This window comes from Anneissia japonica, unplaced genomic scaffold, assembly GCF_011630105.1.
Source record: "Anneissia japonica isolate Jap-2015-1 unplaced genomic scaffold, ASM1163010v1 scaffold1030_len608725_cov174, whole genome shotgun sequence".
NCBI classification, from domain to species: domain Eukaryota; kingdom Metazoa; phylum Echinodermata; class Crinoidea; order Comatulida; family Comatulidae; genus Anneissia; species Anneissia japonica.
The window spans coordinates 517,187-535,785 of NW_022753996.1; the positions used below are offsets into that span (position 1 = coordinate 517,187).

Here is an 18,599-nt window from a genome sequence, read left to right on the forward strand (position 1 = left end):
CGTTTTAGTTAGCATATACTGGAAAAGAAAGTTGTTCTGTGAGGATAGAGAAGCAGTTTCATCGTCAGTGAGGCAGAAGTCTTCCATCTTGAGTTTAAAATGGCTACCTCTCTGTGGGGTAATGGGATTAAACATACTACTGCTACCACTATGGTAACTTGAAACTGTTGACATGCAAATCGTCCTTCCTCTCCTGGGTTGAGACTGCGGGGCCATACTGCCCTACGCAGATTTAGGAAGGGTTGCAGTTGTCAACTGTGTGTTTAGTCACTTTAGACAATGGTTGAGTAGCCTGAATTGAGGCACCATGTAACCCGTGTGACTGTTGCGATGACCTAACCGCTGCATATTGTGAGTTCTTATCTGTGTTATCTATGGAAATAATTGTAAATGAATCATTAATAAATGGTTTGTTGGCCATCTCCAATTCTGCAACCCATTTCTGGTATCTGAGCAAAGTATCTTTTGATACACATATACCAAACTGTGACAAGATACCTACACACTTGGCTGAGGAGTAAGTGAACTTATCAACAGAGTCTGTAATTAACATATGGAAAGCAGATAAGCTTGATCATTCTGTAAAAACAAATTAGGTTAAGTCGCTTCAGCTGTTTAGTTTGGTTCAAAATTGATGACTTATGTGTAGTCAAGTAATGACTGTCCCATCAGAAATGAATATCATTACACATTACCTTTACCTCTTCTTTACTTATACTGATTCGTACAAGAAAGTTCCAGAGCACAGGATTGAGAGACTTAATGACTTTCATGGTGTCGATAGGAGACTTACTTTCAGAAAGTGACTTGGCTTGAATGGCTACCCTTGAATGTACATTAGTTCATCAGCTGTAACATTTAAATGATACTTACTACATGTTTCTGACTTCAGTAATTCTTCCATCTTTCTTTCACTTTCCTCTAATTGCCTTTTTAGTTGTTTATTCTCCTTATTGCAGTCAAACAGAGACTTCAACAAACACTTTTGGACGTTTGTACCGTACCTTATAAATAGTAAACCTAAGCGTTCATTACCTGTACTACTGTAGACTATCACGCATTTGCTTAATGAAGCCTTTGCACGTTTTACCAGTAGATCTTTTACCTGCTTTTCACTTAAATGATGTTAATCATGGTCTGCACAACGGGATATGTCAAAAGATTGACAACATTCTTTGAAATAAAAGTAAAGTTTGTCCTACAAAAGTGCTTTGTCAGAAAGCAAAACCTGTCCCATGTGAATCATTGCTTTGTGAATACTACATCAATACAGCTGTGTTGATCAACGTACTGTTCAAGTGAATCCAGAAGTCCTTGAAAGAAAGGTTTAGAATAACTCTGTTCCTTATTATGAAAGACTAACCTCTACAAAATCTTTGGTATGAAGCAGTACATGTCTGTTAGCTCAACATCTTCAGCATACTTATTTATGGCTATCAAATAAGAATTTAGCTTTTCAGACCTGCTTTCCATGTACCTATACACAAGTACTGCATTTTGAAGGTGGTGATAAGAAACGGGTGTATATATTATAATGTACATAACAAAGAAAATACTTACCATCAGACTGTGGGATCTGTTTAACATTTTCTACAGAGAGCTCAAAACAATTTCTTAATTTACCTTCATCTTGTCAGTTTGATGGATCTTAGTGTCAGGACACATTAAATGTGCATTATATGTGCAATGTGGAACTAGACACAAGCTGCAATCAATCTTTGTTGTGGTTCGGCTGCATTCCATTTCCTATTGCAATTCCAGCAAATACAATCAGTTTCACTTACCTTAAAATATTGTTGCAAGTTTTCGACAGCAAAAGCATGTTGTGGTAAAGCATTAGCTACGTGCCAATGAATCAGCTTACAGTTACTAACAAGCATTATATAAAATTGACTTATACTTACCTTCTACAATGCAAGCATTCAAAAACACCCACCTCAATCTCTGTTTATGTAAGCCTATCTACAAGTATAAGTAACATAACAAAACTTAGTTTCCTTCATGGATGAACATTTTCGCCTATTTCAGCCGAGGCATGTCACTTCGAGTCTGCGACAGCAACCATTCTGTCCATCACAATTTTATATCTTTGCATTCTAATAAAATAGTATACTGTAATAATATTTGAAAGAGTATGCTGTGGTTAAATTTCATTGAACATTATCATCAAGATTATAGTTTTATGCAATTTATTTATTAAAAGTAATTACACTAAATACGGAGGAAGCATGATTTTTAAACCTATCTTAAAGTCATTCTCAAGTTAAAGTGAAACAGTGTATAAGATTTTACATAGATTACTGTACTAATCTGTAAAACTAAAGGAATAAAGTTGTTGGCACTGGAGGGGTATTTAAGCCCTCTCCTTAAACAAAGAGCTTACCCTTAAATGGTTCACACTGCAGGGGTAATTAATCTCTCTCATTAAACAAGGAGCTTAGCTTTGACAAAACTAAAATATTAAAGTTGTTCACACTGCAGGAGTAAATTCATAAAATTATTGAAAGAAAACTCATTAGGTGTACTGACACATACATGGTGTTTGTACGAACAGCCTTTTGTGGGCAGATGATGTGGTTTTATTAGCTGACAGTGAAAATGAACTTATTAAGATGTTGGAATTGGCATCGCATTTCGCTAACAAATGGAAATTTAAGTTCAATAATGAAAAGTCAAATGTTCTAGTTGTCGGTCAGCAGCTGAATAGTACAGTACCAAACGTTGGAAATTAGGAGGGGATTTTATAACTGAAGTTGAAACTTATAAATATTTAGGTACCCACATTGCTAGGAATATGAAGGACAACTTCCATATACATCAATTATTGCAAATTTAATGGAAATAGAATTATCGCATATATTAAATCCATTATAGACAGGCTTGATTATTTTAACCGCGTGTATTATGGTGATGTTCTTTGGAAATGTATAGGCCTTCCCACAATTAATTATGCGTGTGCTGATGTGTTAATACAAATACTAAAGATTTAGAGAAAGTAGAGTCTCTTCAATTACAAATGGCGCGGACCATACTAAAAGCTTGCCGGGCGGCGACTTCTGTATAGTTTAATTTTTTTAATCTTGCATAAACCTTGTTTTGTATTTTATATATTTTTATTGGTTAGGCCTATTGTTATTTTATGTGTGGAAGCTGTTTATTGGCTTATGTTTAATAAAAAAAATATTGAGTGTTAAAGGCCTATGTTAATGTCAAAATATAAATAAAACATACAAGTGAATGTACGTGTACCGTTGTAATTCATTAATAGGCCTATTTAGGTGCTCATTCTTAACTGACCAAAATAAACATGTAGTGTACAGAAAACAGTATTCAATTCTTATATTTGGACATTTATGTATCCAGCAACATGATGGTGATACTTCCTCCTGTGCGAAGTTACCTTGCATTGCTACTAAATGTGTATGCCGGACAAAACCGACATCGGCCTATAGGTGAAGTCATTGAATTGTCGGTTGTATCTCAAGATGGTTAGTCCATGACCTTGTGAAACGTCATGTAGTGATCTACATCAGAAAATACGATACGCATGGGGCGATACAAAAATCTTTATTGAATATAATAGTGAATATATCAACATGGTGGGTGTTGATGCATTCACTATAGGCCTACATGAAAACATTAAAATAGTAAATAGTAAATACAAGAATACCATTGCTGGGGGGGGGCCGCGGGGGCTTAAGAGACCCCCATCGGACAAGTGAAGCGCAGCCCCCCCCCCCAATAGGACAGGACTCGGCAGAGTCGGACTAAAAAAAAACATAAAAATAGGCCCAAGTCAAGGCAACACATATATGTCACAGAAAGTGTCATCATCGCTATCAGGCACGTCTAAGTCTCGCACATCTAAAAGCTCACTTTCATCGCTGTCTGAATCAAAAATCAGGTCAATCGCTTCCTCAGCTGTGTACACATCTTCTGCAGCCATTTCGGAAAATTCACGAAATTAATAACGATTTCAAATTGATATTTCTAAACATTTTTATATAAGCGCATGTGAGTTCTTCACAGATTTCGAAAGAAGAAAGCTTCACGCATGCGTGTTCAAAATTTCTAACGTATTGGAGCTAAAATAAAAACAGAAGAGCGATTTGAAAACCACCTATTTTTTAGTCACTAAATTTCGATTGCAGTCGAAAATGGGAATTCTCGGTTTGAGGTCAATTTCGACTACAGTCGAAGACGGTATCTAGAGGGTTAAGACGCCCAGTGTATCAAGCCCTGTCAGCAATCTGTTTATACAAAAAAAATTATGTCAAGATCACATGTACAGGACATGTACCTAATGAAATATAAAACAAGCATTAACATGAAATGCAATAATAGTATGCTGTGTGCACTGACACAAATTTAGGCCCATCAAAAACTATGCAGACCACAACAAAAATATTATCTAACATATTTACTTACGATGTATATTCTGTTTTTGTATAATTCACATAGTTAACTCCACGTTGTTTACTGAAGTACTGCTCTAACGGATCCTGATTAAACTTCTCGCTCAACAGAAAATCCACATCAGGACGAGAAAGCAGTTCTGAAGCCAAGCCCACAAATGAATTGACTACAACAGTAAAAAAAATTCATTTAATTTTTATATAAATGTAACACAAATGTGCATCTGATGCAGTTCTAAGAGTTAATAAACCAACCTAGCAATCGTAGGGAACAAAGATGCTGAGAGTGTTATATATTTGTCAAACCATAAAGATCAACGGTCAGACCCTGAACCGTATAGCACTCAAACTCATACCTCTACCTTTAATAATGCAAACAACTTCCTGCGCTGTTGTAGCATACATAAAATGCTGAAATACTAATATGGTGTGTTTATCATGATTTTTTAATAATGCTAACATTACTGCCATTCAACGAGCTACAGTACATGTTATGTTGGCTTGGAAATCTAGATTCTTTTAATAGACTATTTTTTGCCAACCTGTTACTCTCAGTCCTTCTTGGGTCTCCCTGCTTAACAGCATTTTCTGCTTCTCAGACTTGCTCACATTATCAAGGTTGTTGACTTAAGTCTCCCACTCGTCTAGGAATCCTAAAAAGTCCTCCTTAAGCCACTAGAAATAATCACAAATTAAGAGATTATTTAGTTAGCATACAATTGCTTTAACTTACTGCGTAAAACAGAGCAAATTACTTTATGAAGAGATCCAGTGCAAGATATTGCTAGTCAGATGAGAGTAACTGGATTACGGAAAGCCTTTTTTAAATTGTAAGAGCAATAGAAATTAATGAAAATAACCATTCATATTGAAAATACATGGAATACGTTTCAAAAAGAAATATGTATACCAAGAATAAAATAATTAACTTGTAACAAATTACAAGTAAAAAAAAATGATGAATGCAATATTTACTCTTAAGAAATCAAATTGGCCTAGGCTTAGCCTACCCTAATAGGGCCTAGGCCTAGTAGTTTTGAAACTAATTTAAGCCACGATAGGGACCTATGGTAGCATAGGGCTTGCTGTATGGTGGTACTGTTGGTACGAGGTAGGCCTAGTGCGAACCTCCCTTCCTTCTCGTCACATATAGGCCTAGGCTAGGCCAAGCCTAACCAAAAAGCTAAATTAAAATACGTAGGGTCTTCGTTAATTAAAATGTGATGAATTAACAATAAATGAAAAAAAATCCAATTCATTCCAACAATTTACGCGAGCACGGAATTTACCCGAGCACGCACGCACGCAAATATTTGATTATTTATGAATTCTAATATGCTGTCCATACTAAGTGATGTTAATTATAAAATAATATTTATTGTAAACCCAATTAAGTGTGTGAAATTAATATGCAGTGTACGTAACTCATATACTTTGCATGTGTTCATCGGGAAGATCATGATACAAAATGGACGGTGTGTACCACGTGGCTTTCGCAAACCAAGGAGCGGAATGTCACAACTCTTTATATATATGGCTCGTCTGTATAAAAGTAATGAACAAATTCCGCTGTACGTGAAAATTGATGGCTTGTTATGTGTTACCTCGGAGGGTAGTTATGCGTAAACTCGGTGGGTAGTTATGTGTTTACTCGAAGGGTAGTTATGCAAACTCGATGGGTAGTTTTATGTGTTACTCGGTGTGTAGTTATGTTTAACTCGATGGGTAGTTATGTCAACACGATTGGTAGTTATACGTAATGTCGATGGGTAGTTATGTGAACTCGATGATTAGTTATGTGACCTCGATATTTATGTCCGGCCTGGCGTGCCATAGTATTGATAATGGTGGTACAATTAGTGGGTCAGTTGAAGGTCGAAGTATACTAGGTGTAGTGAGTGGAGGTGTGGGTGAGTCTATTTGTGGTGATGAATGAGGTCGCGTGGCTGTTGTCATGTGCTGTGTAGTACTCAAAAAACAGAGCCTGATAATCTTAGTATTATTTTTTGTAGGGGATTTGTGCAAGGTTGGTCTTTAGAGTTCCAAATTTGAACAGTGGCTGACTGATCAACAAAAGCATCAAACTTGCATCCTTTTAACAAATGCTTAAATGCTGATGTGTTAATATAAAGACCAAATAGTTCTAATTCTGTTACACTGTATCGTTTGCAAGCTTCAGGGAGTACTTTTGAATAATATCCAATTATGTGTTCTTCATCATTAACGGTTTGTGTTAAGTATGAGCCTGTTGCAGTCCTAGATGTATCACCGTATATCCTAAATCTACCGTTTTTAGTCGGCATTTTAAGAATTGGTGGCTTAACCATTAGTTCATTAATTTTATCAAAAGCATTTTGGTGTACGTTTGTCCATTCAAAATTGCGCCTTTTGCTAGCGATTTTGTGTAAAGGACTTAATATTTCTTGTACTTACGGAAAGAAATTTGATACATAATTTACTGCTCCAATAAATCTTTTCGTTTCTTTGACCGTTTTAGGCTGTGGCAATTTTCTAATGGCTGCGCATCTATCACCTAGCGGTGTTATACAAGCATGTCCTGAATTATTTATCAAAATTCTATGTCCCATGTATTGGACATCATTTCTTGGGGCAAACTCTAAAGCCATTGGATTTGAGAGCTTGTAACAATGAAGTAAGATGATTTCTATGTGATGTCTTATCGGTACTAAATAAAATAATATCATGGTGAGCAATACAGAAGTCCTTAGAATTTGGAATATCATTCAAAATTTCGTCAATTTTAGCCTGAAAAATACCTGGTGAAACGTTTAATCCTTGTGCCAATCGCTTATAATAATAATGTTTACCACCATGATATGAAGCTATATCTGTGCATTGCTGAACTTGTTTGTTAACGGAACACAATGGAATGCGGATTTGAGATCAATTACACTTATGATTTTAGCATTAGCGTTTCCTATTGACACATTTATCAGTTTGAGTTTTTCTTGGAAACTAGTAGTACAGGTGATGTGTATGTGATCAATATATTTCCTGAGTACTTCTTGTTCTGTCATTGAAGTTAATGGATCGTTCATTTCTAAATGTGGATATTTTCTTAAGTTATCTTGCTTGATTTTTAGTCTGTCAATTGGTAGTTCATTAGTCACAGTTACAAGGCTAGTTATGTGAAGATTAGCAACTGATTTGTATTTTGATATCGATACATTTCGTTTAGTCGTGTTAGTTAGTTTTACTTGTGTTTCTCCTCTGTGTAGTGTTACTAAAATATATGATGGACATAACCTAGGCTATGTTCACACACACGGCGTAAGACTGGCGTGGCTTACGCCAGGCGTAAGCTAATCCACGGATTAAAATTCGAAAGTGTTCACACAAACGGCGTTCGTTGCACTAGCAGTAATATTGGCCTATCTGGTGTGGAATAGTTTTCAGTTTTAAATAATGTACGTGTTAACAGTATTAAAATTAACAGTGCATCATGAAAACTTTTAAATCTGTGAATTGTTCGAAGTGAACTTAGGCCTATATGATTATTGTATTTTAAATAAACAATTTTACTTTTGATTTTTCAGCTAGCATTGTTAATGTTGCATGTTTTAATAGACAGTCTAAATGGTTAAAATATCTTACAAAACACAATCAATAAATCATATACATTATAACTAAGTAAAATGCAATAGAAAAGGAACCCCTTTACCATTTCATTTATAGAGAGCACAGAAAAGAGACCAAAGTAGCGAATATATTGCAATCGTGATTGATCAATCTCTTGAAATGAGGTCAAATCAATCAAGCATCACTGGCGTTAGTTCAGTGGCGTTAGCTAATCTGGGGTCTGCAGGTAGCGTTAATAACGCCAAGGACGTGGCGTAGTGAGTGGCTTTAACAACGCCACTGCCTAGTTCACACCCAAAGGCGTACGCTACGCCAGGCTTAAGCCAGCCTTACGCCGTGTGTGTGAACATAGCCATAGATATCATATCAGTAGCATGTAAAACTACTTCAGAATTGCGTACAAAAGCTGGGACTCTAGCCCTTAATTTTACAGTTTGGTATGGCCTTGCCTATTTGTAACATGCGGTGTTGGCTTGAATTTGAATACTTTGGTCTGATGTGAAATGTGTTATCCCGAAAGTTTAACGTTCCATGTAAGTCAGCTAACGTTCCTGTACATAAAACTAAATCAATGCCAGTCAAATTTTCAAGGCGGAAATTTTAAATTTGTGACTTTGTATTGATAAATCAAATTTTAACATGTACTTGGCATATAAGTATTCACCGTTCCCTAAACGAAATTTAGTCGGTTGTACGAGTGTAGGCGTAAGCTGTGACAAATACTTGGAAGATTGGACATAGGATTGAGATATAAATGTCTTTGTAGCACCACTATCAAATAAAGTCAGAACACTTTTGTCATCAGGTAAATTACCTTTAACATAATTTTTAGCATTTAATTGTAAATCAAACTTACCTGAATTTCCGAGATATTGCGCCTTGTGTGAATGTAATGCTGGTTCCTGTTTGTTTGCAATTAAGTATTTTATGGGGACTCGAACAATTGGCGCAGTTGTCTAATCCCCTTAGTGAAAATGTGAGTTCTATCGTCTGTTGATATAAACTGTCTGAAAATTTTGTTGAGGTGGACGTTGGTTTAATTCGGTGGCACGTTGTCTACATTCGCGCCAAACGTGACCTGGTTTAGAACAATAATGACAAACTATATAGCTCATTCTGTTGTTAACTCGAGGCCTAAGGCTATCAGTGGGCCTATTCAAGTTATTTTTAGCAGTTGCAAGGTCAACTTTTAATGCATTAAGTTCATGTTTAAGTGTTGTAATTTCAGATGTTTCTTGAATATTGAAACTGATTTCTCGTGGCTTATCCTCCACGGACAGGTCAAGGTAATTTTGAGCACTAGTTACTAGATTATCAAGTGTGGCATCAGCCGGTATTGACATAGCAACCGCTGCTCTACATTTAGGTGGTAGTGTTGCAATAAATTTATTTTTTATCTGTGGATCTGCATATCCTATTCTGTGTGCTGCCTGTTTGATACGGGTAATATGCCTTTCAGCACTATCACCTGTTTGGTAAGTGATTGAGTCGTACTCCCTAATGTGGGTGTACACTGATTTGTTAGATGTGTATAAGAGACAGATACCAATACTTGTAATTGTCCTGCTTTAAATCGGGCACGTCTTAAAGTCATAGTCGTATCCACTGGAGCTCCCATAATTATATTTGATAATCGTTTAATTTGCTCCTCCTGCAATGGGTATGATACGGCTAATCCCATATTGTTTTCTAAACATTCAATGTATTTTGTAAAGTCTATTGGTTCCACTTTAGTGGTGTAAATAAATGTCTTTGAATCAAGCACGGGAAGTTTATTATCGCATTCGTCAATGAATTCAATAATTTTGGTATTGTCATTAATCACGTTTAATTCATTCTTACTTGTCTGTTCATTATCATTGGCCTTATTGATCAACTGTCTTAATTTCTGAATGTGTGTAACATTCTTTCGTTCATCCGTGGCTCTCATGAAACATGGTTTAAGTCTATTGTAATTAAATACATCACGTAATACCTGTCTCTTATACACATCTAGATGTGTATAAGAGACAGCTAAAAATGCTAATGACATTGTGTAATGCAGCATCATTTGCAGGATTTTGTAGTGTATGGGCTTCTAAGTAGTCCATAAAGGAAAGAAAGTGCACACTACATTGATCATGGTCTGTTATTGTTTCACCATCATAGCGTTTAGGTAGGAAATCTGTCTGCCTCAATTGAGGGGCTTGTGGCACTTGGTCTACCATTATGAATAAATTAACGAATTAGATTTTTAAAAAATATGGTAATGCAAATACATTAAATTAACTAAACTCAATTGTTCAACGGAGGCAGCAAATGCAATGATTGAAAATACACTCAAACTCTGTCACACAATGATGGAATTTAACAATGTATTCAACTATACCCATTTACTTATTCTTGATAAAATGCAAATTCCAAGCAAAAAAAAGTTCAGTAAAGAAATGAAATTTAAGGGAAATTAAATGTTCAAAGTTTAACGTTGGCCTAAAGTTCAAAAGTATAGAGCATCTTCCATCGTCATGGGGTGAAGTCCAAGTGAAGTCGGCTTGTCTCGAATCCTATTTTGTGTCTGTTTCGTTTTGTTTGTACGTTGTAGGATTTCATTCAGAAAGGACAAACAATCTGCTTAACCACAATTCGGGTATCGTTCAGTGCGTCTTTAATTGTTTGGCGATATGTGCTCAGCTTTGGAGAGGAGGTACCGTGAAATCAATGATTAGGGTCTTCCACCATGTTAAATATAGGTTAGCTGTTGGTGACTTTTAATGAGTAGTATAACACAGTTCCTTTTAGTACACTGCAAACTTTTATTCACACAAACTGTACGTTGGTTACAATCAGCTAAACTCCAGGTTTCAGATGTTAGAGAACCCTTTTTGAGCTCTGTACTTTTCTTCTGTGTACTCCTAACTAATAAATTGAATCTAATTACCAACTCAGTGATATGGGGTGTTTGCCTATTAAACTCATCTGGTTTCGGCAACTACATCATAACCTGTAAAGGCAGCATCATATATTTCTCTGAATCTTTTTTCATCAGCTTCTCGAGCCAGGTTCACATACTGTATCTCTTCACTTATATAATTTTTCAAATGAATTATTATAATACTTTCTTTTGAATATGACAATGATATGGCACTTAGCTCTCTGGCCAAGTTTTTAACTGGACTTCGTTTTGGAGGATTGGTCACATTGTATCCAAATGTACTATGATGATTTTATCAGATCTTCTGTATTGTTAAATACCAGCTCTCTAGTTCCATAATCAAATGCCATGCTAAGTTTACAGTCCCAAACAATTTCTTGTCTCTGCATTGCCTCTGCCTCTTTTCTTCCAGTAGCTGGATATTGTTCTTAGGTGCTGCTGTAGCTTTTTCACGTAATCGTATATATCCTTGCTATTGATGTTTTCCACTTTCCTCTTATAATAGCTCAATCTTCTTTTTGAGGTTCTCAAATCTTGACTTCGATTTTCTTATTTCTTGCTGCAAATATTTGTTTTTAACTTATTTGAACAAGCAAACAACTTTCTAGGTTTGGCTTTTCATAATCCTTCAATAAGGTCTTTGTCTTATTGTGTCATTTCGTCTTTGCAATTCCATATTCCTAGGTGCTGAATTCACATTCTGACGATTCGTCAAAGTTCTTTTAATTTATTTCTATATACCTATATTTTGTGTTTCTAGAAAGTATTAAATGCTTTTTCAAGCCAATGTCCGAGAGTTGAAGCATTTTCCAGGGAATTGTTATCCAGAAGACACTCTAGTTGAGTTAAAGATACTGCTTTATTGAACTGCTGCGACAGTTATGTGATTCTAACTTTGGTAACTTGTTCAGAAATTTGTGTGTCTTTCGGAATTTTGTTTTTGGACAACTTTCCTATCAAGAGAACATTCAATTAAGATTGTTTAATCAAAAACCTGTGTGGATTTAGGTTTTACATATTGTGTAAAATATTGCAAAATGAAACAACATTTATTAGTATGTTACATTAATAGGAACATGCATAGTGATAATATTGCATAAAAACATTTTAATGACCTAATGTTTAATGTTTTTTAATAACCATAACACAATTTTCGTGAGACATCCTTGTACAGTTACATTATTTGAGCATTTGTTTTGGTTTTATTGTTACATTTATATTATTTATTTTTACATCAAGTCTCTGTTCATTAAATACCAGTCTAATTACTTTAAAACCATTAGTCTGACACAAAGATAGGCAGTCTTTAATAAAAGTTTCTCACTATACTTAAAGAAGCTCTTAAAAACGATGATATATCAAAAAACGAAAACAAAATTAATATAATGTAGGAGATACAATGACACTGTCATAACATGCTCTCATAACCCCATAATCTTACTTGTTGTTATGAACTCGCGAAGAGCAGTTTCCGTGGTATGTTGTGGAAATCATACTTCTGCTTCCTCCTAGTTAGCACTTTCACTGTCTTTAAGAATTTTCTTTTAACTTTCTTCAGTTGTTTTGTACTCTGTGCATCCTGGTCTGCCTCTTTTATGGTTCAGTTACAGTCGTTAATACAGTTAACCGATCTTCATCTTACAAACACTGCAGGTTCATGAAAAACTAAACAAAAAATAAGTGTTATACATAAATACAGTATTTTGCTAGGTTTTTATGGAACTAATGTGTAAATTGTATTTAAAAAAAATGTTCTTGCTATTATATATACTTTTCTACCTCATACGCTTCTCAGGCCAATTTACACTATTTTAACTAATAGTCTTGGTGCTTATGTATCTACCGACTGTTTCAATTGCTTCTCTTGTTTTGTATTTTTGACTAAGCCATTATGGAACATATGAAAAAGTTCTTTAACTTTAAACATAACAGCGGTCGCTGTATAATGCCACCTGACGATATTACCTGTAACAAAATAAATGATGCAGGTACTTTAGCACTACCTTGTAATAAAAACCATGGATTACTATTAACAGAAATTTTAAATTTTGAAGATGTTCAATGTACATGCACAACTTCATTGCAAGGTAGCAAGTGATCCTTTGCTAGAATTTCAACCTCTGCATTGTTGATGTATTTGTCTTTATGTTGGTTTACAAGGTCTTGTGGTTCCCAGGACTATGAGGTGCCAAGTGTAAATTTATTATTTAACACAATTATTTATATATAATTCATTATAAACATATAATTGAATAGATCACCCATTATTTATATACAATGCATTTATGCCTATTAAAGATTATGTAAATAATTGCGTTAACGTTTTCATTATTTATATATAATTAGTGTACTGATTTCATTATATATAAATAAGGAAAGGGTAACACATCATTATATATAAATAATGAAAAGTAAACTTTCAATTATATATAAATAATGAATTGACTTCTAACTCATTATATATAAATAACTTACATTTCATTATATATAAATAATAGCTGTCGAAAACCATTATACGTATATAATGCTTGGACTTCAAACTCATTATATGTATATAATGCACACCTGTTATCGTGCCAAGGTCATTATATCTAAATAACTTGATACTTTAGTACAGTACTACTGTATTTTTATTTTTAAACAAAAAACTCATATGATAAGACGTGACTAAGAATATAATGACGTCATCATTATCTTTATTTGTGCTCTGCGCGAATTTTCGCAAACACGTCACATTGAACAATAACATGCATTACAAAAGATAATAAAAAAAATCTAGTGGCTAGATACCGTACCATACATGCAAGAATGGATTACAGTATATAAATGGGATGCTTTTTGCTCACGTACAGTAGCAAACACAACACAACAGTACAAATATTGTTTTTTAAAAAAATCTTATTGATTTCTGTGTTAACTTTTTGTGAGACTCTCGCATTAAGAAGGCTTCATATCTATCGGCCATCAATAGCAATATCATCAGGAAGATCGCCTACAGACATATTGCATCTCCTGAACATCTCCCGCGATGTTGGGGTAGGGACTTCTTAACCTAACTCGTCTTCCGTCTCTTCATCCTCGCCGTCTGATTGCTCAGTCTGCTGCACTAAACCAACGATCTCTCTATCTTCTAACTGCTCTATCGCACCTGTATCTCCGTCGTCAATGGATATGTAGTCAGCCAGTGGAGGAAGGTTAAACCTTTCTGCAAGACGCTCCCAAATGTTGCCAAAGTCCTGTTCTCCCGAGACATCTTCAATTATCTACACAGTAGAAACAGATATCATAATTTAGTCGATATTAAACATAAAAAATATATTGTAAATTGTTTGTTTTATAATTTTTTTATGCAATATTTATGACGTAAAAAATCAAACTTACTGGAGTCACTTCTTCATTGTCACTGTCATCAGGTTTGATGAAGCCTACTTTACGATACACATTAGCGATGGTCTGAGGTGTTACCTTCTTCCATGCGCTCTTCACCGTCACAATTGCATCCAACAAGTTCCATTTAAATTCTTCATTGGTCTCTATTGCCGCTAACCTACGAATTGCTAATATGTGGTGGTAGTGGTGCTTGAGATTTTTTATGATTCCCCCGTCCATCGGTTGTGTATTTGGCGGCAGAAACACTAGCTAAACGTTCGTCAATTCAACCTGGGGATGTGCTGTACAATTATCCACAACCATCGCTATCTTTCGTCCGCTCAGTCTCCTCTTGCTGTTTAACTTATTCAGCCAACTCTCAAAAAGTACACCCGTCATCCATGCCTTTTTGTTATTTGTGTATTTCACTGGTAGTTTTTTCACATTTTTATACGCCCTTGGATTCTTGCTTTTTCCGATTACGAACAAGGGCAGCTTGTCTGATCCATCCATGTTTGCCGCAACAAGAACTGTTATTCGGGTTTTTGCCTGTTTTCCCCCATGGTACTCTTTACCAATAAATCCCAGAGATTTTTCGGGGAGCATTTGCCAGAAAAGGCCAGTTTCATCGGCATTGTAAATGTCGGATGCTTCATATCGATTTAGAATGTCCTTTAATTTACCCTCCGTCCACTCGTTCACAGACTGCATATTAACTCCCGCTGTCTCACCGGCCTTTTGGATTTTACCAATGCAATATCTCACTTTAAAACGACTAATCCATGACATTTTAACGTCTGCTTCATGCCCTAACTCATTAGCGAAATAATTTGCTTTCGTTAACAACATATCGCCATTAATCCGAATGCCTGCCGAAACCAGGTTATGATCGCCGAATGTAATAGACTTTACTCTCTTGTACTTTCCCTTCCTAGATGACTCTTCTAAAGCTTTAGTAATTGACTCCCACGTGTTAGGTTTAACGTCAAATTTAGCTGCCACATCTTTCTTTTTCTAAGTTGGATTGTCATCACAGAACTTAATAATCGCATACTTTTCTTCATATGATTGTAAAAGGATACACACAGAAGGACCTTATTGTTAAACTTCAATTTATTTGTAAACAATTCACCAATTTACAAAAACAAAAACTCCGCTAAAACAATTAATTGGCACATCATAATTGAATTACTACAGCCATTTAATTGCACAATTATTTAATAGTTGTACACTACCTGTTATCCCCTTCGGTCACGAGAAAAAATGCTATGACCAAAAATATATTTTTTATGCTTATTGACACCTTCTTGGGTAGTTATTACAAAAAAAAAAAAAAAAAAAAATTAAATATTCAAAATTATGCAAATTAGATCATGTGTACATTTGTACACATTGTGACTAAGTGATGTCATTATTACAGTTTTGTAAAGGTACGATTGTACACATTGTGACTAACAAATGAGGTATGGGATGGGGGTTGCATCCTCATAGCTAATATTTATTTAGTATGAAAGTCTAAGAAACAGTTTATATTCTTAGTGAGGCACAGAAAGACTTTGCACTTTACACATTTGACTCTGCTACGACCTTTGCAACCTTCGTACTTGCATCGCATTCCAAGACCTTTGATACAAGTCGGAAAATGCTTGTAACCATCATACCTCGTATCAGCTACAGGCCGCTGAACTACATTAGATGGCTTTCTGGGGGTGGAAGTACTCTGGGTCTACCAATCAGTCTGGGAGGTGCATTTGATGTTAGAAGGACAGTAGCTACTTCATTTCGATATCCTAACAGATCAAGGATACGTTTTTTCGGAGTGCCATTTGCACGCTCAATATCCCTGTACTCAAGCCAGGAGTTAGCCAAAGCAAGATCAATTAAGTGAAATATTACTTTAACTGGCCACTTTCTTGTTTTAGCCTGGATTCTATAGAGGGCAATAAGAAAATCCAACTTTATCTACACCTCCCATGTTATCATTATACACCTGGACACACTTTGGCCTGTCAACCATAATGTGTTCTTTGGCAGCTGCACTCCAACGTCGAACCTGGTCTTTGCTTTCAATACCCACAAAGTTGGAGACTAGCGTTACAGGCCCGTTGTCCATCCATCTCACCACACATATGTCACCTTCGCCAGATACCTTCATCTCCATTGAACCACGTTTTTCTTTTTTAAATTTATTTGGTGCTTTTAGTGGGCATCCCATCAGCCGATTGCCTCTGGCAGTTCCAACGGAAAGTATTCCCTTTGACTTTAGTTCTCTAATAAGTGGAATACCAGTGAAATAATTATCAAAACAAATTTTGTATTTCATTTGTCGTGGTATAGTGTTTGTTAGTAAAATAACCACTGAAGCACTAAGCCCTAGATGCTTTGTTTCTTGTGGAATACCTGTCCCTTTCCCTTGATAGAACTCAAAATCCAGTGCCCTTCCAGATTTACCACAAAGTACAAAGTTCTTAATTCCAACTGGATTGGGCTTACTCTTGATGACCTGTTTAGCGGGGACTCGCCCAGTAAACGGTATCATTTGCTCGTCTACAGCACAGTACTCCTCACGGGGTAGCTCAACACAGCAATTTCGGACTGCATCTAGAACAGGTTTTACCTTCCAGAACTTGTTTGTGTTGCCAGCATCAGGTTCTCGAGCTGCATTTATGTGCAGATTTGTACGGAGTAGGAAGTACCTGTTAACAGGCATTACATTAGCAATCCTGTCAACCCTCGTCATGTATTGCCAATACATCCGAATACGTGGTGCATATGCTCTCTTTGTCTAGTTCATCTTTACAAATGTTGCGATGTTGGATCCTGTTTAACTACTGTATTTCAGCAACATTGAGCCACATGTATGGTGTTGCCATCAGTCACATTCCTCTCAAAGTACGGCTTCTTGATCTTGTGTTATCTGTAGTTGACAGTGGATACATTCGTCATCGCTCATAACTGCAGATTTGATAATGCGTGATTTGTTTATACAAGTTGTGTGCCATTTTATAGCAGGTACACATGCGTAATGTGACAAATTTGTCGGAAGCCACACAGAAAATGCCATTACTTTAATAGAAATGTCCATTGCACATTCAGATGAGACAAAGAAAAAGCTAAATTGTTCTACAAAATTGCGTCAAACAGTGGTTCATTCTTTTCGCTAACGCACATTGCCCACCCCTTGTAGCAACTAAAAACACTATTGTTCAATTCAAAAATATGTGCTAAGTCAGTGGTGCGTTTACGCATATGAACAGCACATTGCATGTGGGCAAAATTTTCTCTACTTTGCCATACAAAAAACATTAAAATCACACAAGTCCAAAAACGATTTGACACATTGTTATCTTGACCTACTGTATACCTGAGTTGCGGTATCAGTTTTTTAACTGAACTAAACAAATATTGAAGTAAGCGAACAAATACAGAAAATTGAAATTTAACTTAAATATGCAGTCAAATTATAACATTTTTTATGCTTTTTTTTTTTATCTGCATTTGATCATGGAGGAATTTCATACCTCCATGATTTGAGCAAGTGCTGACAAATGTTATTTCGTATTTTCCTTCTAATCATCACAAGTCCAGTAGGCTTTATTTTGTGATGATTAGGTCCTGAAATTCTATGAATTTATCGATTGAGTTCATGATGTAAACCGACATTACCTTTTTATCTTTCGCAGACATCTGTTCTTAACGACTCATCAGTAGATTTTTTATAGCCATCCAATCCTTTTGTAACATCTTCTGATGGAGGTTCTGTTTTTCTTCCACAATGTTAGTTTGAATGATGTTTTATCAATAAAGTTCATGATATATGGAAAAAACTGACATACCTTTTCATCTTTTATGGCCATCCATTCTAGATGACTCTCTACTACATTTTTAATTGCCGTCCAGTACTTTTGTAATATCTTCTGATGAAGGTCCTTTTTGTTCTTTGAAGATTTTAGTCCGGACTATAAGAATGAACAAAAATACTGTTTTTATTTTACTCATGGTGCTCTTCAATCATGTTGATATTGGAGATTATACCTTGGGAAGTAATTTGTATACTCAATTCTACATGGAAGTAGACTTTGAGGTTAAAGTTTTGATCATCTGGTACTGATCCCAGATTAACAAGTCCCATCTTCCAATACAGCCTCAACAGGAATTTTGCAATGAGTTTCTTTGTCATGTTCATCTTTTTCTGATAATTCTACTGAATTAATACCATATAATAGTAGTATGCAAGGTGGATGGTCTGAATTCAAAGTTAGCTACAAATCTTCATAGGACAAATTAATAAATGAAGTCATTTC

At 35.5% G+C, this 18,599-nt stretch overlaps 3 protein-coding genes across 3 annotated transcripts in view; all 3 read right to left on the bottom strand.

Moving 5' to 3' along the window:
• Positions 1 to 1,705, bottom strand: part of LOC117123003 (protein ALP1-like) — an 11,843-nt gene extending 10,138 nt beyond the window's left edge. The window contains exon 1 of the mRNA XM_033268790.1: positions 1,624 to 1,705. The gene's annotated coding sequence lies outside the window, so the exon portion shown is untranslated. The remainder of the gene's footprint in view (positions 1 to 1,623) is intronic.
• Positions 1,706 to 13,943: 12,238 nt separating this feature from the next.
• Positions 13,944 to 15,696, bottom strand: LOC117123014 (tigger transposable element-derived protein 4-like). The gene has a single exon (XM_033268806.1). It carries the CDS (start codon positions 15,142 to 15,144, stop codon positions 14,566 to 14,568), a length of 579 nt encoding a protein of 192 aa, XP_033124697.1. The 5' UTR covers positions 15,145 to 15,696; the 3' UTR covers positions 13,944 to 14,565.
• A 529-nt stretch (positions 15,697 to 16,225) lies between these two features.
• LOC117122999 (piggyBac transposable element-derived protein 3-like) lies at positions 16,226 to 17,035 on the bottom strand. The gene has a single exon (XM_033268782.1). The coding sequence runs from the start codon at positions 17,033 to 17,035 to the stop codon at positions 16,226 to 16,228; it is 810 nt and encodes a 269-aa protein (XP_033124673.1).
• Between the last annotated feature and the right edge of the window lie 1,564 nt (positions 17,036 to 18,599).